General features: G+C 40.5%; 1 protein-coding gene across 1 annotated transcript in view; it reads left to right on the top strand.

The window, feature by feature from the left end:
- The window catches only part of HSPA12A (heat shock protein family A (Hsp70) member 12A), a 61906-nt gene extending 56564 nt beyond the window's left edge, over positions 1 to 5342 (top strand). Inside the window, exon 12 of the mRNA XM_076339093.1 lies at positions 138 to 5342. Within this exon, the coding sequence (XP_076195208.1) occupies positions 138 to 772 (635 nt within the window). The 3' untranslated portion in view covers positions 773 to 5342. The remainder of the gene's footprint in view (positions 1 to 137) is intronic.
- Positions 5343 to 18589: the final 13247 nt, after the last annotated feature.

Here is an 18589-nt window from a genome sequence, read left to right as displayed (position 1 = left end):
GTGAAATAGAGTATAGAAGAGAACTGTGCATGTACATGTGCATGGGACATTCAGTGCGCTCAGACATTAGGAGTTTCACCTGCATTGCCTTGTCACAGTGGATTTTTCCCTATTGAATGGGCTCTGTTTCTGTTTAGGTGATGTGTTTGATAAGCCAGAAGTGACCAATGTCAAGTTTTTGTTCCTGGTGGGTGGCTTCGCTGAATCACCCTTACTCCAACAAGCTGTCCAGAATGCTTTTGGTTCAAGATGTCGAGTCATCATTCCTCAGGATGTGGGGCTCACTATCCTCAAAGGAGCTGTTCTCTTTGGTCTAGACCCTGCTGTCATCAAAGTGCGGCGTTCACCTCTCACCTACGGTGTGGGTGTGCTCAATCGATTTGTGGAAGGGAAGCATCCACCAGAGAAGCTTCTAATCAAAGATGGTACACGCTGGTGCACTGATGTCTTTGACAAATTTATCTCAGCCGACCAATCTGTAGCCCTTGGAGAAACTGTGACACGCAGTTACACACCTGCCAAACCTTCTCAGTTAGTAATAGTGATCAATATCTATAGCTCAGAACAAGATAATGTCAGCTTCATCACCGAATCTGGAGTGAAAAAGTGTGGCACCCTTCGCTTGGATCTCACGGGAACTGATGCTTCAGTGCCAAACCGGCGGGAGATCAAAACACTTATGCAGTTTGGGGACACTGAAATCAAAGCCATGGCCGTTGATGTTGCCACCTCTAAAAGTGTCAAAGTTGGTATTGATTTCTTAAACTACTAACAGCCCATTATCCCCACCAAAGCCTGTTTGTGAGACTGATCTTCCACTATGCCATTTTTTGACTTTCATATATCACGTAATCAACTTGAATTTCAGCAGGCTATAGGAGAACAGCTAGTAAGGTGGGGTGTGTCATGTTTGTGCCCCTTGATGACCAAAGACTGGATTTTGAAAGACCCTTAAAAAGTTTTGGGAGCAAAAGTTCCAGAGATGGTAAAAGTTCCCAAGTTACTCAAGCATGCTTAAAGATCTACCTTTATTAAGTAAATACTTATTATTGTTGGGTCCTGAAGATTAGTTAAAAAGATATAAAATCATAATCTCTTTGCCTTGTTCTTGTTCTTCTTCCTCTTCCTCCCAAGAAAAACTCACTAACCCACGTGGTTGTTGTAGGGGGCGTATCTGTGTGGGGTATCTGTTTAAACAGCACTATCCTCTGGCAACGGGAACAAATTAGCAGTCTATAGTATTCTTTTGTTCTTTTGATTTTGCCCTGTGCTTTCAAAATTTTAAGTGCTGAAAATCAATGACTTAAAGAAGTGGGAACGGAGTTTCTTAAATTCTGAGATCCCACTGAAAAGAAAATCCTCAGAAATCCTTAAAATTAGATTTAGGGGAAAAAAAAATATTTATATTAGGAGCCTAATACTGATTGCTCCAGTTTGAAAACAAGGCCTTTATTGTCAAAGCTCTCAGAACTAGCTGTTGGATTAAATAGCTAGCATTACCCTCATTATACTTTGGAAAATTATTACGAACAAAGATATTTCCCTTTTTGGGTCTTCTAAACTTTATTAGTCTCCATCTGAAATCATAGAATCACAGAATAGCTGAGGTTGACTACCATTGACTATCTGGTCCAACCTCTCAGCCCTAAGCAGTGTCAGCTAGAGCAGGATACTCTGTCCAGTTTTTAATATCTCCAAAGACGGAGATGCCTAAACTTCTTTAGGCAACCTGTTCTGGTATTTGATAACCCTCACTGCAAAAAAGTTCTTTCTTACGTTTAAAAGGAATTTCTTGAGTTTCAATTTGTGACCATTGCCTCTTGTTCCTTCACTGGATACCTCTGAGAAGTCTGGCTCCATCTTCTTTACTGTCCTCTATCAGGCATTTATATACATTCCTAGCATCCCCTGAGCTTTCTTGAGTCTAAACACTCTCAGCCTCTCCTCCCATGACAGATACTCCAATCCCTTAATCATCTTCATGACCCTTTGCTGGACTCAGTCCAGTACGTCCATGTCTCTCTTGTACTGAGAAGCACAGAACTGGACCTGGCACTCCAGATGTGGTCTCACCAGGGCTGAATAAAGGGGAATAATCGCTTTCCTTGACCTGCTGGCAGTGCTTTTCCTAATGCACCCCAGGAGGCTATTGGCATTCTGTGTTGCAAGGGCACATTGCTGGCTCACGCTTAACTTTTATGTCTACCAAGACCCCGAGGTCTTTTTCTGCCAAGCTGTTTCCCAGCCAGTTGGCCCGCAGCATATACTGGTGCATGGGGCTGTTCCTCCCCAGGTTCAGGACTTTGCACTTCCCTTTGTTGAATTTTATGAGGTTCCTGTCTGCACGTTTCTCCAGCCTGTCGAGGTCCCTCTGACCCATCTGGTTTATCAAGCACTTCTCCAAGCGATTATATTTCTTTTTTTGTTAATCCCTGTGTTAAGATTTGGAAGTACCGTTAGATGATGGCTGTCCAGGAAGATTTAAACAACTTAAAAGAGAGAAAATGTCCAGCTCAAAAGTACCGTAATATATTTTGAGTGGCAAACATTTTAATTGAGTAAAATATATTTCTGGGTTGAGTTGAATGGCTAGTAAAGTGGAAGGCAGAAGCCAAGAGAATGAAACTACCGATAGCATTAAATAAAGCATTCCTTACATGGCTATGAGCACACAACTGTAACGCAGGTGAAATACAATGATGGTCATGGTAGCATCTTGTTTTCCAAATAATAAATTTCTGGAAATGTTTTCTTAACCACATTCACCTGGAAAATTTCTTCTGCAACTGGAACAGTTTTTATTTTGCAAAACGCTACAGGTGGACAACTTCTGAAACCTACACTCTATGTCTGCTATGAACTGACAGCTTCAGATTCAAATCCAAATCCCACTCCAAATTGGCAGACTGATGCTAATCTGTAGAATCACCCTAAAATGCTGACACTTTCAGAAAATTTATACAGAGCTGCCTGATTACCTGCTGGAATTCAGTACATTTTTTGAAACTTTGCAATGTTAACTGTTAAACTAAACCCTCGTTCCTAATAAGTTGAGCATGAGTTAAATCCATTACTGACACTTTTGGGAAATGAAAGCTTTATCAATTATTTTACTAATTTACGTTCTAATCCTGCACTTAAGCTTTCTGTGTTTAGCCTGGAGTTTTGCCACAGTAAAGAGCTGCAGAACTGGTCTACTGCATTTTGCCATTCAGTTTTCCATGTCTCCTGCAGAATTCCCTAGTTGAATATGAAATGTGTTCCGCATTCAGCTTTAAAAAAAAGAGAGGAAAAAAAAAAAAAAAAAGGACTGTGGAGAACGCTAGTCACAGTACCTGGCTAGATACTTTCTATAATTACAAAGTGTGCTTGCTAGCATTCAGTTTCCCGCTGTCTGCAAAATGCTTTAAAAGCTAAATACTGGGATTTTTTTGTGTGTTGCTTTCCATGGTTTACAAACGAGAAACTTTAAGATGAGTTATGAACAATATAATTTTATGTATATACAATATTTAAATATTGTACAGACTCTTTCTTTCTACAGTGCTATTTTCTTGTATAAAAATGCTCTTTGCCTCTGTTGATTTCATTCAGCTGTTAATTTTAAATAACATAGTTTCTCAATCAGCTTCTGTAATTATAGGCTTTTAAAGTTGGTAAGATATGAAGTGTAAAAGGCTGATCTTATAATGACAGGCAAGAAATGTTGGTGTGTCAGAGAATACAACATTCTTCCTGCAATGCAAGTCATACCAGTTAAGCATATTACACAGATGCATTAGTATGTTGCTGGGATTTTAATTTCTTTGTTTCAGATGGTGACCATTCCATCTCCAGCAGTTCATCATAATAATGGATGAATCCTCCTGTAAAACCAAGTTAAAAATTAGATTGTATGATCTGGATATACAGCTTCTTCACTGGGTTTTGGGGTTTTGTTAAGGATCTTCCCTAGTTTAAAAAAAATGAAACACAAAACTACCTTCCAAAGACAGGCAACAGTGATTTATTGTAGCTGCGGGTAAGGCCCAGTCTCTGTCTACAACTACCACCTACCTAAAGACAAAATTCTTAAAGAAAAGTAGGCTTTGGTGTCTTTGCATCCTATGTTAAACTGAATTGGTCCAATTCTGCACAGATTTGTTTCTTGTGACCTTAGGTTAGCACAGACTGGTCTAATAAGTGGCTGCAACCACCCCCTCTATCCCCCCAAGAGGAGGCGAACTGCAAGATCAGGTGGCCCTGATCTTTGTTGGTCTTGATTTTTGTGCTGTTTTCAGCCTGTCTGCAGGGAATGCTAAGGGTAGTTTCTGCAGCTCTTCTGAAGCATCACAGCGATTCTCTGCCCTTTCTTATTCACCTTTTGTAAGATTCCATCTGAATCCAAGCAGGGGTTTGTTGCTGAAATGACTCCACTGTAACTGTAAAGTGTGGTTTGCATATTTTCACACTTCCTCATTCAGCCTGATGAGAGCACTATCAAGCTTATCTTTGCAGAGCACTGAACTACTGAATAAACTCCCAGCTGTCCTCGTTGCCCTCTTTAAATCTAAGAATGGAAAATTAGCTTGTCTCTCTAAGGAATTAGAATTGTAAGTAGAATATTATGCTGTGGTCTGTAATCTATAACCCGGTTAAACAACTTTACATTGTAAGTGGCATGTGGATGCCCATTTTGATAAAGGATGTTGGGCTGTAAAATTAATATGAAATTTACTAGGAAAGGAGTCATTTTTAGAATAGTAGTTCTGATACTTTTGCAGGAGATTCCCTGCAGAGCGTTTTTTGGAAGGGGTTTCAGATGACATTGTGCAACTCGATGTTGAAAAGACAAGGCCTGCTGTCCTTAGGGAAAGCAGAAGTGTTGCTCTAAGGAGCAACTTGCAAGTTTGGGTCTAACTTAACTCTAGACTGAAAGTTAGCAGGTAATTGTGATAGAATGATTAATTGTGCTAGAATATGATAAATGTGCAGTGATGGTTAGGACAGTTTACATCGGTATGAATATACCAATATTTATATACAGGAGTTTTAATGCATTATTATGAGAAGGCTAATTATATATTGCAGAGATTTAATCGCCAAGATAAGCTGCATATTTATGATATGAAGTGGCTTAAGCGGATGAATAGTATAAAAGTTGTTGGGCATAACGTCACAGTACTCACCTGCTTGAAATAGTCTTAAACTATATTATAAAACCAACCATTGTGGTCTTGTTCACCTCTGTGCAAGATAAATTCAGATTTCACTGATGTTTGGAGCTGTTCACAACTTGTCTGGATTGTATCTTGAGTGTTCTTGTGTCTTCAACCATGTCAAATAAACTACAGTAAAACTAAGCTTTCTTTTTGGGTGTTACTATTTTTATGAAAATCACTATAAAAAGGAACCTAATTTATTTTGAAAGTGAGAAAGGCCAAGTGGTTATACTTGCGTTTGGATACTCCTTCCTATGTGTAACTGAGCAAAGGAGATACCAACCGTATGTGCTGCTTATCAGATTTCTTCAACCTTTTAGATGCGTGGGCACCTAGAGTCTTTGCCAAGGCCTTGCAGGCCCAGCACACACAACTCTGACAAGAGGTTGCTGCATTTTTAGTTCACTTGTGTACTTTCTAGGGGGACTCAGTATGTGCCCGAGGTGGAAGTCCACTGCTGGCGATTACTCAACTTCCACCAAAGTTGGTGTAGCTCTCAGTAGGGCGTCTGTTGGAGTTAAGACAAAAAGACTTTGGGCGATACCAAAAGCCGGTAAGTTATTTTCTGTAATGATGCTTTGAGGGAGCTGGGAAATCAAATATGAAAACTGATACATCAGAGAGGACTGTAGTCTCTTAGGCCTTGTCAAAGGCTGGTTTATTGCTAGAACTGTATTATCAGGCCAATAAACTGGCCAATAACCAGGTATATTTGCATGAGAGTTTACATCTTTACTGTGTGTTTCTAGATCTAGGAATGTTTAGTAAGATCCAGCTGCACTGAAAAAAACTTGTATAACAGTTTGTGCAATATTATGTTTTTCTGCTAACGGTTGCAGGCCTCTCAAATTCGGCAGTGTTGGCACTAGCTATGGGGACGATTCAGTGGTGTGTGTGACCTTAGTCTACAATGCTGCTCAGACACAAAGATGCAGAGAATGCACTGAGGTGCATAGCAGCCGCTACACCCCAACTTCCACCTATTTGCTGCAATGAAGATGTTTTACAAGTGCTTTATGACTATAATTATAAACACCGTCCTAATAGGCTAGGTACTGTATTTAACTTGTAATGAACTTGATTTCAGCTAAACATTCAATTAATGTTACTAGTACAATGGGAAATATAATTACAGTCTTCAGGGACACATTAAGAACCAAATTTTGCTTTCAGTGTTCTAGCGCATTGCTCTTGGTTTCTAGGGGAGTTTCACATATGTGCATTCACTGGCAGAATTTGGCCCTTTTGCTGGACTTTCCTAAATCTTAAATTTTTCTCATATGAGTGTGTTTATATTTAAAGTTACAGCCCCATCTTGATAGGAAGGAGTTTGTATAAATCGTTGGTTCTACCAAGATCACATAAATCCTTACGGAAATTTGCAGACTGTGTTTTCATGTTAATAGCCATGGAATAAAACAACTTCTGAAACAACCTCCGTGACAGCAGTGTCCAACGTCCCAAAGAGATTCTTTCCTTTCAGTTTTCTAAGCAGCTACATTAAACACCACCCAGACATCTGTCTTAAGGACAATGGATTCAGAATCCCCTTAGCGCAAGAGCTGCCTGATTATCAAGAGATGCAGCTCAGATAAATCGGTGAGAACTGCAGATGCTTTGTGTGACTGGGATTCAGGCCTGTTACTTGCCAATCTATCTCGTTAGGTACTGATGTTGGAAAACTTGTACTTACTTTATTAGGAATAAATTCTGTTTTATTAGTTCTCATTCATCCCTTGCTATGTTCTAACACACAGAAACATTTTTGTGGTGGGACTGCTGTAGCGTGACAACAAAGTATTGGGGGGGCAGAATTTTGTGCTTTTGTTCCTTCAAATAGAGATCTGAAAGTAGATATTCAAAGCAAGGAAGAAGTTTGCACTACAACCTGTGCAGTTCCACAGATGCAAAGAGCAATTTCTTGCAGCAAAAACTGTCTTGTGCCATCTTGCAAATGCATCACAGCAAATGTCAGCCGTGCTGAGTAGCCTCTGGGGAGGTGATGTGTTTGTGATGTATTTGTGACTATGAGTTTATGACAATTCTGTTTTCAGACCTGTGACTTAATATGTGGATGTTCTTATGGATATGCCTTGTTTAAAGACACAGATGGCTTCATTGACTTCATTAGCCGCATGCTCAGAAATCTGGCACAGATTTTGCTACACTGCTGGATTGAGGTACGCAGGCAATGCAGGAAGCATATTCCTCAGATCTTAGAAAAACTAAATACAGATGCTCTAAAACAGCTATAGCAGCACCAGTAGTTTTTCTAATGTATAAGACAGCTTTAAAAAGTGAGTCTATATTTGAGATTTTTCTTCTAGAGTTTCATGGATCTAAATTTTGAGTTCTTAGGAAACAAACTAATCATTCAAAGGAAACCTTCAAGACTAAATTCCCAGAGAATATGCTTTTCATCTCTTCTGAATTTTACTGCACTAAACATTCATTTCTAATTGTCCATAAAGCGAAATCACTGTCTTAATAGTAAAGACAGTATTAGTAGTAAATTGTGCCATTTCTATTACATGGCAATTTAAATCCTACCTTTACAACAAATTTCACTGCAACCATAATTACTTGCTACTGATGAACAGATAATGTCCCTCATGTTTTAATTTATATTACATTGTAATTCTTCTGTAGCTTTCCTCCCAGTTCTTCGGACTCCTACAGAAGTTGAGACCCCGGTTTCCCTATTTGAAGTTTGTTCTTTCCAAACGTTTTCTCAGACTCCGCTATTGCAATAAGTTCAAACCATTGAATATCTTCTCTTGGGAACATAATGTCCAAATTCAAACATGCCTTGACTCTTAAATGCATCAGCTCAAGCTGAACTGCAACCCAGGCTTTTTTTCTCCCTCCATCTTAACCAAAGGTTGTCTTGTATTGGCATTTTTCATTGTATTTCAGTCTACAAAGGATGGCCCAGAAACCCATTTTGCCTTGATAACCTTTCACTGCTATAAAACATTCCTTAGTTACAACTCTTAATTTTGTCACTATTGCTTTTCTTCCTAGATCGCTTCATGCACTCCTTCCCAGCAGCCAGCACCAGTGTCTGAACACAACAGCTATTTTAACAGCACACAGCTTACAAACTGGAAGGCTGAAACAAGACGTCACCTGTGTGCTGTTGAAACTGTTGTTTGGCAGCCAGGAGGCAACTTCCTATGTGTGAATTTTGACAGTGCAGTGGAAATGACACGAACACTTAGGCGAGGGAGCCTTTCCACTGTTTAGGGACTGTTTTGGATCTCATTAAATTCAGTAGAAAGGTTCATACTGACTTCAGGGGAGCTTTGATTCTGGCTGTTAGCCAAGCCCTCAAATCCTTTGTAGCCGGAGAAATACACATTCAAAAGTAAATAGATTTTGAGGAGCTAGCTGAATTAAAAAAAAAAAAATTATCTCAGCATCACTAAGGGGTATATCAAAAGCAGCCGAGCACATACCTCACTGATATAAAGGGACTAAGTGCAGTATATTAAGTTAGTTAACTGCAAACATTTTTCTGCAAACCAAGAAATTCTGTATCTTCTTTGTTTAACGTACAGTTGTGTAGGTACTGGCTATAATTTTGAAGTAGTATCTATTTTCTCATGTTTCACGTACTGTAATAATAGGGAAAAGTTTACTAGATGCTACCATCCCAGGAGCACTGGCTTTGTGCCCAGAGCAGAAGTTAGCAAACTAGGACACTACCATGTTCGCTACCATGTGATGGCAAAAAATTGTTTTAAGAACTTGGTAGATTGCAACCTCTATGATCCTTCTATTGGTGTCCACAGGTGAGCTTACATAAACATGGAGGAATGAAAAATTCAATGTAAGCTTACTCTGGGGAATATTGTGTGCTGCAGCAGAGCCAACAAGTAAAAGGAGGATGTTACTGGATTGAGAGTAAGAAAACCAAAGGAATCATCTGAAGAGGTGCATAACAAGGTTTGGATGTAGGAGAACAGAGGCATCGGTGTGCTCCAGCAGTAACTGAAGATCAGGGAAGGTTTCAAAGTAGAAAAGAGTGGTGAGACTGACAGCTGTGAATGCCAAAATTTGCTAAACCATAGTAATCTAAGGAGTTAGAAAGGTGACTCTCCCTTTCCTAAGGACAACAAGGAGTATTTCCTTCCCTCTGATGAGTAAGATCTGCACCTCTAGTAGGAACTTCCGTCTGCCATCAGATGATAAGAGCTGACACCAGACTGAACATATCCTCTTCCTTTGTAGTACAAAGAACAACCTCAATGCTGACCTGATGCTTCCCCCGCACAAGCACGCTGCATACCGTATGTGTGCTGTCACTGTGTATTTGCTAACACGTAGCAAGGTTGCAGTTAAAGCACTGCAGTATTATGTATTGTTCACAGAGCTTTTACTTTTCATCTAGTGACAATCATAATGGATCTATTTTCTCAGCCCATTCCCACCCCGCTGGACACACACTTTATCTAGATGACTATCGACTCTTCAAAATGAGTGGAGTTGAATGAGCTTAACTGTGAGAAGAACTGAATCCAGCAGAAAAGATGCTGGTCCTGTGTGACATCTGCAGGGGTTCCTGTATTTAACTGTGTTTTTCCACAAACACCATTACAGCACTCTCCTTCAGATCATTTTCTCCCTATGTTCCTTGTGCAAGTAGAGGTCCCAGATGGCAGTAGTATCTGCAGAGTGTTGGGAACATACAGCTAGCTGCCTTGTCCATGAAGAAGTCCTTAGCAAGTAGTACATAGGTGGCCAGGATAGATATTTTGTCAGCCTAGGGCAATGAGGTCAGCATTTAAGTCTGGTGATTGTATAAGGCATTTAAAGAATCAGGTAACATGACTGAGGGTGTACCAAAACACATTTAAATTATTTTGGTAGTTATTTTATTTTGTCTTAGGGATGAGACAGATGAGACCGAAGTTCAAAAAGTACCACACACTGATCAAAGATTCTACAGGACTAAGGGGATGCCAAAACACACTGATCACATCCCACAGAAGCACTTATCATTTCTGTCCTTCAGAGTCAGGTAGTATATAGCATGAATTGTGACTTTAGATTTTTTCCCTTTTTTTTCTCTATCTCTGTGCAGATCCATCCACTATTTTTGCTGACTGCAATTGGAGCTCAGGAGCTGCATCATAGGAGATGCATGTATCCGAAAAGGACCTCAGACATCAGCTTACTGTGGCAAAACAGTATTAGTTCTGCCTACAATACTGACGACTTCTGTTTAATCTGGTTTTAAACCTTCTGATGTTGCAATGGTGCTACCTACGAGGCAGTTTATTTGTGTTTTGCTGTCCTCACCTTTCTAAAATTTTACATAATGTCAACTCTGACTCTCTGTGGCTATCCTGCCCCTAGAGAACACAGGAACATTTCATCCCTTTCCTACTTCTGACAGCTTTCGACATATCTGAAGACTAGTCTTATGCTTGCCCTGAATCTAATTCTCTAATTAAACCCCAGGTTTTTCAATCACGTTTTGTAGACCTGTGATCTTTTTTCACGTCTCTGTTGGCAGCATTGAGGATTAGACAGTGGATGCTGGTTTCTTGCAGATAAACGTCTTGTTGCTGGAAAGACTTTTGGAAACTGATGCCAAAGTTGTTCTGTGTGCAGACACATGGAGGACTTGTGTTATGCACATCCCACCACAAAACAGAAAGCCCTGGCGAAGTATCAAGAAACAATGAAGTGTGATGTGAGTAGTGGAGGCATCTTGTGTTTTTGACTTTTGCAAACATCGATTAAAGGCCTTCTTGCAGGCAATCTGAGGGGTGCATGTTTAAACCTTAGGAGCTTGTTGCAGTAGTTAATATTATATTAGCTGGGTGTGTTTTTGATAAATTGCACTTATCAGGTAACTGCAGATCATGGTTATGAAACTTACTGCGAGTTTTGCACTTACTTTGCTTTTAGAATTTGCATTGTTAAAGCATTTTCCTTGAACTCCTATACCGTTGAAGTTCTGATAAACTACTTGTGCTTTACTGACCTGAAGTGTGTTGAGCTTTTCAGCTACGTGAAAAATGCTTCAATGAAAAACTTCAAGGAGGGTGAGAAATCTCTAACTTCCTGAACGACTTGCTGGTGAAGTTTAGGCAGGATGCATTGAGCTTTTAACTGTGAATTTAAAATGCAATAAAATACTCCAACTGCGGAAAACCGGGCTCCACTCTGAGGTTAAAAACTAATTTCATCTGGTAGTCACCCCTACTTTTGACTAGGTGTCAGCACCTCTGGTCTTTAAGTCTCCCTTACACACCCCCTGTCATTAAAATCCCTGGCTCTTCTTCTGTGGCTGTTACGGGACATACTGTGCTTTGGAAAATGAGGATCTAAATGAAGAGTGTTGGAAGACAGTGCTTTAAACTCAGTCACTTAATTGCTATTTTACTCAGAATTGATGGGTGTGGAAGAATCACATGATCTCTTGGTAGATTCCCAATGCTCCATCACCTAAATCTGTATGACTGTTATGGTGCCAACAATGTGTGGTAAGCCTGCGTAGCACTACTTTCTGCTCTGCTCAACCAATGGAGAAAGCAGAATTGCTGTAAACAATAAAACAGCTCACTGTAGTGAAAACTCTGTAATACAAGATCTGTTTCTTCTGCCCTATTCTACTCCTCTGCAAAGGTGAAATGAGGCATTTTTCACATTGTCTCCATACCCAAAAGCCGTCACATGAACAAAGAAGATTATGGGATTGGTATGAATGTCTTTGCGTGCCCAGAGAACCCCAAAAGATCTGCCCTATAGATAGGCAGGGTCTGCAGATGCAGACCTGGTTGGGAGTGACAGAACAGCTGGACCTGTTTCGGATACCAAAGCAGAGCAAAACAACTGGTGAAACTCCCCAGATTTATTGAACCCTTCTGGGGGCTTTTTGTGTGTTAAGTTATATTCATCTTCCTGGAGTACTATTAGCATATTCACCTACATTTAAATAATTAATTTTCTTGTTATGTGCCAACTCTTAATTTTTTGTTCTTTCAAAATTATTGAAATCTGTGACAAGAGGTAGTGATATGAGGAAACGTTTGGTTTCTGATTTGTTAATCAATTCCATAATATCTCATTCTTCACAATTGCTTTATTTAATAGCACCAATTTCTGCTTTCAGGTCTTGACTTCCCTGTGAAGCATTTAAGTTTCAGAATTTTTTTTTAATCTTTTAACCTTTATCCCTTTGATTTTTTTTTTTCTCAGCCTATAATTTATTATACAGTCTCCTGTCAGAGGAGGAGGTAGACTAGGTGATTTTTACTGTATTGCAAATTATAATTATTATCGTTATTTGCATTAGTAATGGATTCATTCTTATCACTGAAAACAATTCCATTATCTGATCAGACAGTTATCTTCACACTGTCCGTGATCATATATTTTCATTAGGCACCTCTTTCTCTGTGGGTCAAAAGGAGAATTATTCTTTAGTGCAGTTAGTTTTCTCTTCACTTTTAACATTTTCCTTGGTTAAAAAGAAGTTGTTAATCCCTTACAATTGTTCTTTGCAACAAGAATATGCCCCTTTCTGCTGCTGTGTCATTGTCCCTTCAGACCCAGCAAGGAATGCACATCGCTGCTATGAACTGCCCTTCAACGTCCTTTCTGTCGTAGCCGCCGGGAGAGGGTTTGTAATTCAGGTTCAGTGGGAGGAACTGAGAGGCTGATTTTCATGACCCAACGAAGACATTTTGACTTCTTTTTGAATTAAAGCAAAGGCTTAAGGATCTACAGTGTCTCTTTAATGAAGTGGGGAAACCTCCTTTCCCAAACCCTCCCTCCCCACGTTCTGTGGGAGACGTGGGTTTGGAGCTGGATGATTGCAGACTGAGGTTGCAGGGGGAGCAAACTCATCCTCCTCTCTGACTCCCTGCTGAATTTATTGTGCCTCTGCAGGGGTGTAAAATGGTCAGATGGCACCGGTTTTCAAACTGCAAGCAAAGGGGAGATGAGAAAGGTTGGAGAGAGACCTGAGGTCAGGCCACAGACCCTCCCAAGGAACTGACAGCAGCCTTGGTGAGAGCTGAAGGTGGTGGAGAACCCCTTGCATGCTTCCTTCCTGTTAAATTTTATTCCCTCATCACATGAGAGATGGTTGGTGTTTGAGTAAGGAATTAAGGACTGTAAGGAAAAGGTTGGCAGTCTAAAACAAGAGTTTGGGTTTATTTTTAAGCAGCTCCTTTGGAAGTTTCTGTAGCCTGACTCAGGCTGCGGTCAGCAAACAGTGCTTGGTATTCAGAGAAGGAGGGGATGGCTTCTGCTCTTCCATCATCTCAGGCAAGACGTACACATGCTCATTGTGTGTTTTGTGTCCCACGTAATTAAGGTGATGACTATATTCCTCCTCCATGAAGAACCTCTTCTGAGTAAGAAATGGTACCGCTCTCACGGGAGACCTCACTTTCCAAAGAGGATAATAAGCACTCCCAGGGGAATCCAAACTCTGAAACTGCACCCCCCAAACTGAGGCACCCAAACCACCAGTATTGTTCATTGTTGTTATTTTTAATGAGATCAAGTGAGACTATCTAAAACTATATGCAAAATTATAATGAAAATTATTATGTAAAAAAGTGCATTGCTTTGGAGGTTTAGATCCCTTTTTTTTCCCCTTCGCCTCCCTAATTGGTTTGATGTGAAGCAATTATCCACTTAATGCAATTAAAGGTAAGATTTTTGATAGGATATGTACTGCAACAATAATTACATGGGCTATAGCACAAAGAGGGACTTGAATGCAACTTTTGTCTTTGGGTCTCATAATATATGTCTTCAATATGCTAGCAAGTGTAGTAGCCACTCAATTGTTACTGTGTAACTGAACACAACATTTAGACTAATTTAAAGAGTACTTTGCTTCTTGTTTCTATTTGTATACAGGCACAATTTAGAAGTAAGTGACATGTAGGCCACTATTAGTATCTTTTCATTTAGGGCTGTGGGAGCATCACATCGACCTTCTCCTTTCTTCCGCTGCCCCCTGCTGAAGCCTTTTGTTTTGACCGATTAAAAATGCTGATACATTTTACCCTTTCATTGTCTTCAAATTTGAGAGTGTTTGCAAAGGAAAAAATGGGTATCTGAACTCATTATATATTTTTTTTTGGCAAAAGACAGTATTTTCTTCAAGTAAGTATCTCTTTTGTGAAAGAAACAGTTTCCAATTTTTAAAAGTAACAAGATTTTAACAAGTTTAGCCTTGTTTTTTCACAATTAAATGCAACCATACAGACTATATATTTCCGAAGTACGAGGGTGTGGCAAAATAGCTTGTGATTTACACTCAAATTAAGAACAGAATAGCCTTCAGACATAACATCATAAAATTCCTATTTGCAACCTCTGATGACACATCCCAGAAAGGTATGGAAATAAATATGCGTACATAAACACTGTTGGCTGTGGCTAGGTGATGAAAGCTCTAATATGACAAACTAGATTAAAAAAAAACTCAAGAGGTTTAGGAAGGAGAATTCATCAATGCCAAATTAAGATATGCTCAAATATTTCTTGAAAGATAGAACCTCATTATCCTACTGATTTATGGAGCAAAGTAATGACTATAGACAGCATTGTCTAAAGACAACAATGAGCACTGCTATATCTCAATAATAATTAGTCACATGAAATCTTCCAATTTTTTTTGATTGTTCCAGATGATTTGTAATATAGGAGAGAAATACATTGCCTATGGCAATCTAAAATGTGATGAAAATATGTGGCCCAAGTTGCTCCCGTATTTAAAATTCTGATTGCAATGCTGCCCACCAACAAAATAATAGTAATTTCTGGCAGGAATTATAAAACCTAAACTACAGCACAAAGCGTTGTTCACCAAATTACTCATTCCATATCCACAATTATAGCCCATTTGTTTTCTTGTGCTGATAACAAAAGATACCTTTTAAGATCTGCGCTGTGCTACTCTTCCTTTAATAAATAAAGTGAGCTTTTCAAAAGCTACAAAATGATGCAGATAAAAATCAAAACATTTCTACATTTAAAGATTCAATCAAAGACTTGCCATGAATGCTGTGATATTAAAGTTTAAAAAAATAATCAATTTAACTGTATTTTTGAACATGATTTGTCACAAATAGCATTCCCAATAGATAAGAATGATTATATAGTAAAGAGCGTAATTTATATATCTCAAGCGCTATGCTTTTGTCACCGACATCGTTAAGGAATTTGACACGTTTGCAGGAGAACAATGTATGTCAACTGAAATATATACCAATTAGCCGTAAATGGGACACTGAAATGAATGATGCATGTGCATGCTATACTTACAAGTAATAACATGTGGTTTAAAGTCGCTTGCGTTTTCAAACAAGAATTCTTTTTATGTTGTCATTTAAAAAATCTAATATTTCAAAAGGTCAGGAATAAATAGCACCATTAGCATTAAAAGCTAGCTAAAGGGAAAGTAATTTGTTGTTCATTTAACATTGCATTTTATGTAATAGCTTTGTAAAGTGTTCGGGAGGGGGAGAGAGATTTTACTCTGCTAAAACAAGATGACGGCAGCTCCAGTTCATTATTAAAAGGAGATTTTTTATTATGCTATTGTCAGCTTTAATGTCTTGATTCTGTTAGGTGTTTGTTAAAATTACATGGGCTGCTGAAGTGGCTATGGCAAAGGATAATGCAGAGAATATCATGACTGTCAAAACAATTGTGTAGGCAAGAATCTGCTTATACTAAGGTAAAGGAACAAAAGACAAAGGAGAAACTCTTCTGCAGTGTTAGGAAGTTAATAGCCCTGTTGAGGTTTCCTCAGCAGGAGGTACTGAGATCAGGAAGCCAAATTCTAGAAGAGACAAATAGTCAAGGCAGAAGGAAGCAGGAGATGTCAAATGGACGCTGGGTACATGGAAACCCAACATCAGATGCCGGCTCCCATGTCTATGGTTATGCGTGCTCTGGGTAAACCCATAACTATTTATCTCCCTGGAGACGGGATGTGTGCTCCTCCTTGGACTGGATGACATGAATGAAGCGTGAAAGCGTGTGGAGTCCTGCGGCTGGATCCTCTGCCTCCTGCACAGCTGTGGCCATGCAGCTGCGGAGAGCCAAGAAAGGCTTTGCATGAGCAACCCGAAACTGGACTTACCGCAGCTTGATGCAGGACAAACAATTCACGTCCTTGAACTTATTAGGCCTTACCCTCTTATTCTGCCACTATAAGGTTGACCATGGATGGGAAAAACTGGACCCGAAATAAACGTTAACCCATACCCCTCATGGACAGCATAGGCTGGGAAGAAAACACACAAAGCAAACTTCTCCGCTGTGCACTTGCTGCTGCCGTGAGGAGCTGCACAGGGAGGGAAGAAATTTAATGAGGGGAAGACACAAGTAGTATCATCAGGGTGAAAAACATTTGTTTTTCCCTCTTGAGAGACGCTGGACAAGATATTGTCTTAGCATTTTAATACCCCACACATCTGTGACAACATAGCAAGGCATGTCCCCTTTACTAATTCATATATTTATTCCCTATTATCCTCCCTAGGGCAAGGTTTCAGGGACTCAGGAAACAGCGATTATCCAGGTCAAAATTTGGTTCATACTGTGCTCCTGGGGCAGCACAATTGGGTAGTGCCTTTTAATCTGGGCAGGAAGCACAAGTGCAATTTAGAAGGTTTTCAAACATAAAAGCAAGCCTGCACATCTCTGACTAAAACTGAGATTGCTGGGGGATATTCTTTTCAGTTGGGTTAAAGCAAGGAACAGTTTGGTTTTCACATAAGGAACTTATTCCAGGTCTGAGCATGCCCATAGGTTGCCAATCTTCAGTGCTGATGGTTCTTTTTCTCCTCTTTACAGCCTCCTTGCCCCCTTGTCACCCTGCGAGAGCTGGCAGAATGCACTGAATTAATTAAACTGCTTTTTCTTCTGTATTAGAAGAGCAGTGCTCTAACACAGAACAAATTGGTATCAACCACCACCACCACAAGGGGAATCTGAAGCCTTGCAAAGGGGTTGATATCCTTCAGGACAAGACATTCTGGCCGAGGAAAGGTCACACAGAGAGGCAGAAAGAGCAGAGTGTCCCAGTCTGGGGAACCTCAAGAGAAACTGCTGCAGAGAAAAGGTCCCAAGGAGCGGTAGATCTCCAGGCCCCAGCAGTTCTGTGGGTTTTTCAGGGAGGATGGGGTTCCTCTGGGAGCAGAGAAGAAACATCCCACTTCTCCAGCAGTAGGCTGAGGGAGCCGAGACAGGATTACATAGGGAGCGAACTATCCACACTTCAGCTGAAGGTGTTTCTCAAAAAGCAGGGAAAGAAGTGACTGCCTCATTGCATTATCTGTTTTGACCACATCATCTGGCAGTTTTGTTCAAAGCTGAGGGCCTGCATATGGGATTTCAGGACACTTTGGTGTTTGTTCTGATTATAAGCATTTTAGTGAAACTTCACTAACATTTGAAATTTGCTATGCAGCTTTCTCAAATTAATTCTGTCCAGATCATATGGTACAAGCTTAGTTCACCATTAACACACCAAAACACATTACCAGTTCTCCATCATGTTCACTGTTCCATCTCTCATAGGTAATTAAAATTAAACTTCTGTCCTCATTTTGCAACCACTTGCCCTCCTATCTCTGTTTCATCTTAATCTCACACTAATTCTGGGTTTAGCCTTCAGTTTGGTTAAGAACATCAGCTTCCTTAATCCTCTCCTTCTACTCACAAGCAGGTCTGTTTTCTCTTGGTACTGCCCAGGAGCCACTATCCAGATTCTGTTACCTGCCCCCTTTCCTCCTCTTGTCTGAAATTATTTTGATTGAGTGCACCCTCAGTAAGTTTGCAGACGACACCAAGTTGGGCGGGAGCGTTGATCTGCTCGAGGGTAGGAAGGCTCTGCAGAGGGACCTGGACAGCCTGGATCGATGGGCCCAGGCCAACTGTATGAGGTTCAACAAGGCCAAGGGCCGGGTCCTGCAATTCGGCCACAACAACCCCATGCAGCGCTACAGGCTTGGGGAAGAGTGGCTGGAAAGCTGCCTGGCGGAAAAGGACCTGGGGGTGCTGGTTGACAGCCGGCTGAACATGAGCCGGCAGTGTGCCCAGGCGGCCAAGAAGGCCAATGGCATCCTGGCCTGTATCAGAAATAGTGTGGCCAGCAGGAGCAGGGAAGTGATCATGCCCCTGTACTCGGCCCTGGTGAGGCCGCACCTCGAATACTGTGTTCAGTTTTGGGCCCCTCACTACAAGAAGGACGTCGAGGTGCTGGAGCGTGTCCAGAGAAGGGCAACGAGGCTGGTGAAGGGTCTGGAGAACAAGTCTTATGAGGAGCGGCTGAGGGAACTGGGGTTGTTTAGCCTGGAGAAAAGGAGGCTCAGGGGAGACCTCATCGCTCTCTACAACTA

Source organism: Aptenodytes patagonicus, chromosome 5, assembly GCF_965638725.1.
Source record: "Aptenodytes patagonicus chromosome 5, bAptPat1.pri.cur, whole genome shotgun sequence".
Lineage (NCBI taxonomy): Eukaryota > Metazoa > Chordata > Aves > Sphenisciformes > Spheniscidae > Aptenodytes > Aptenodytes patagonicus.
Note: the sequence above shows the minus strand (reverse complement) of the source record. Positions and strands in the feature narration are given on the sequence as shown.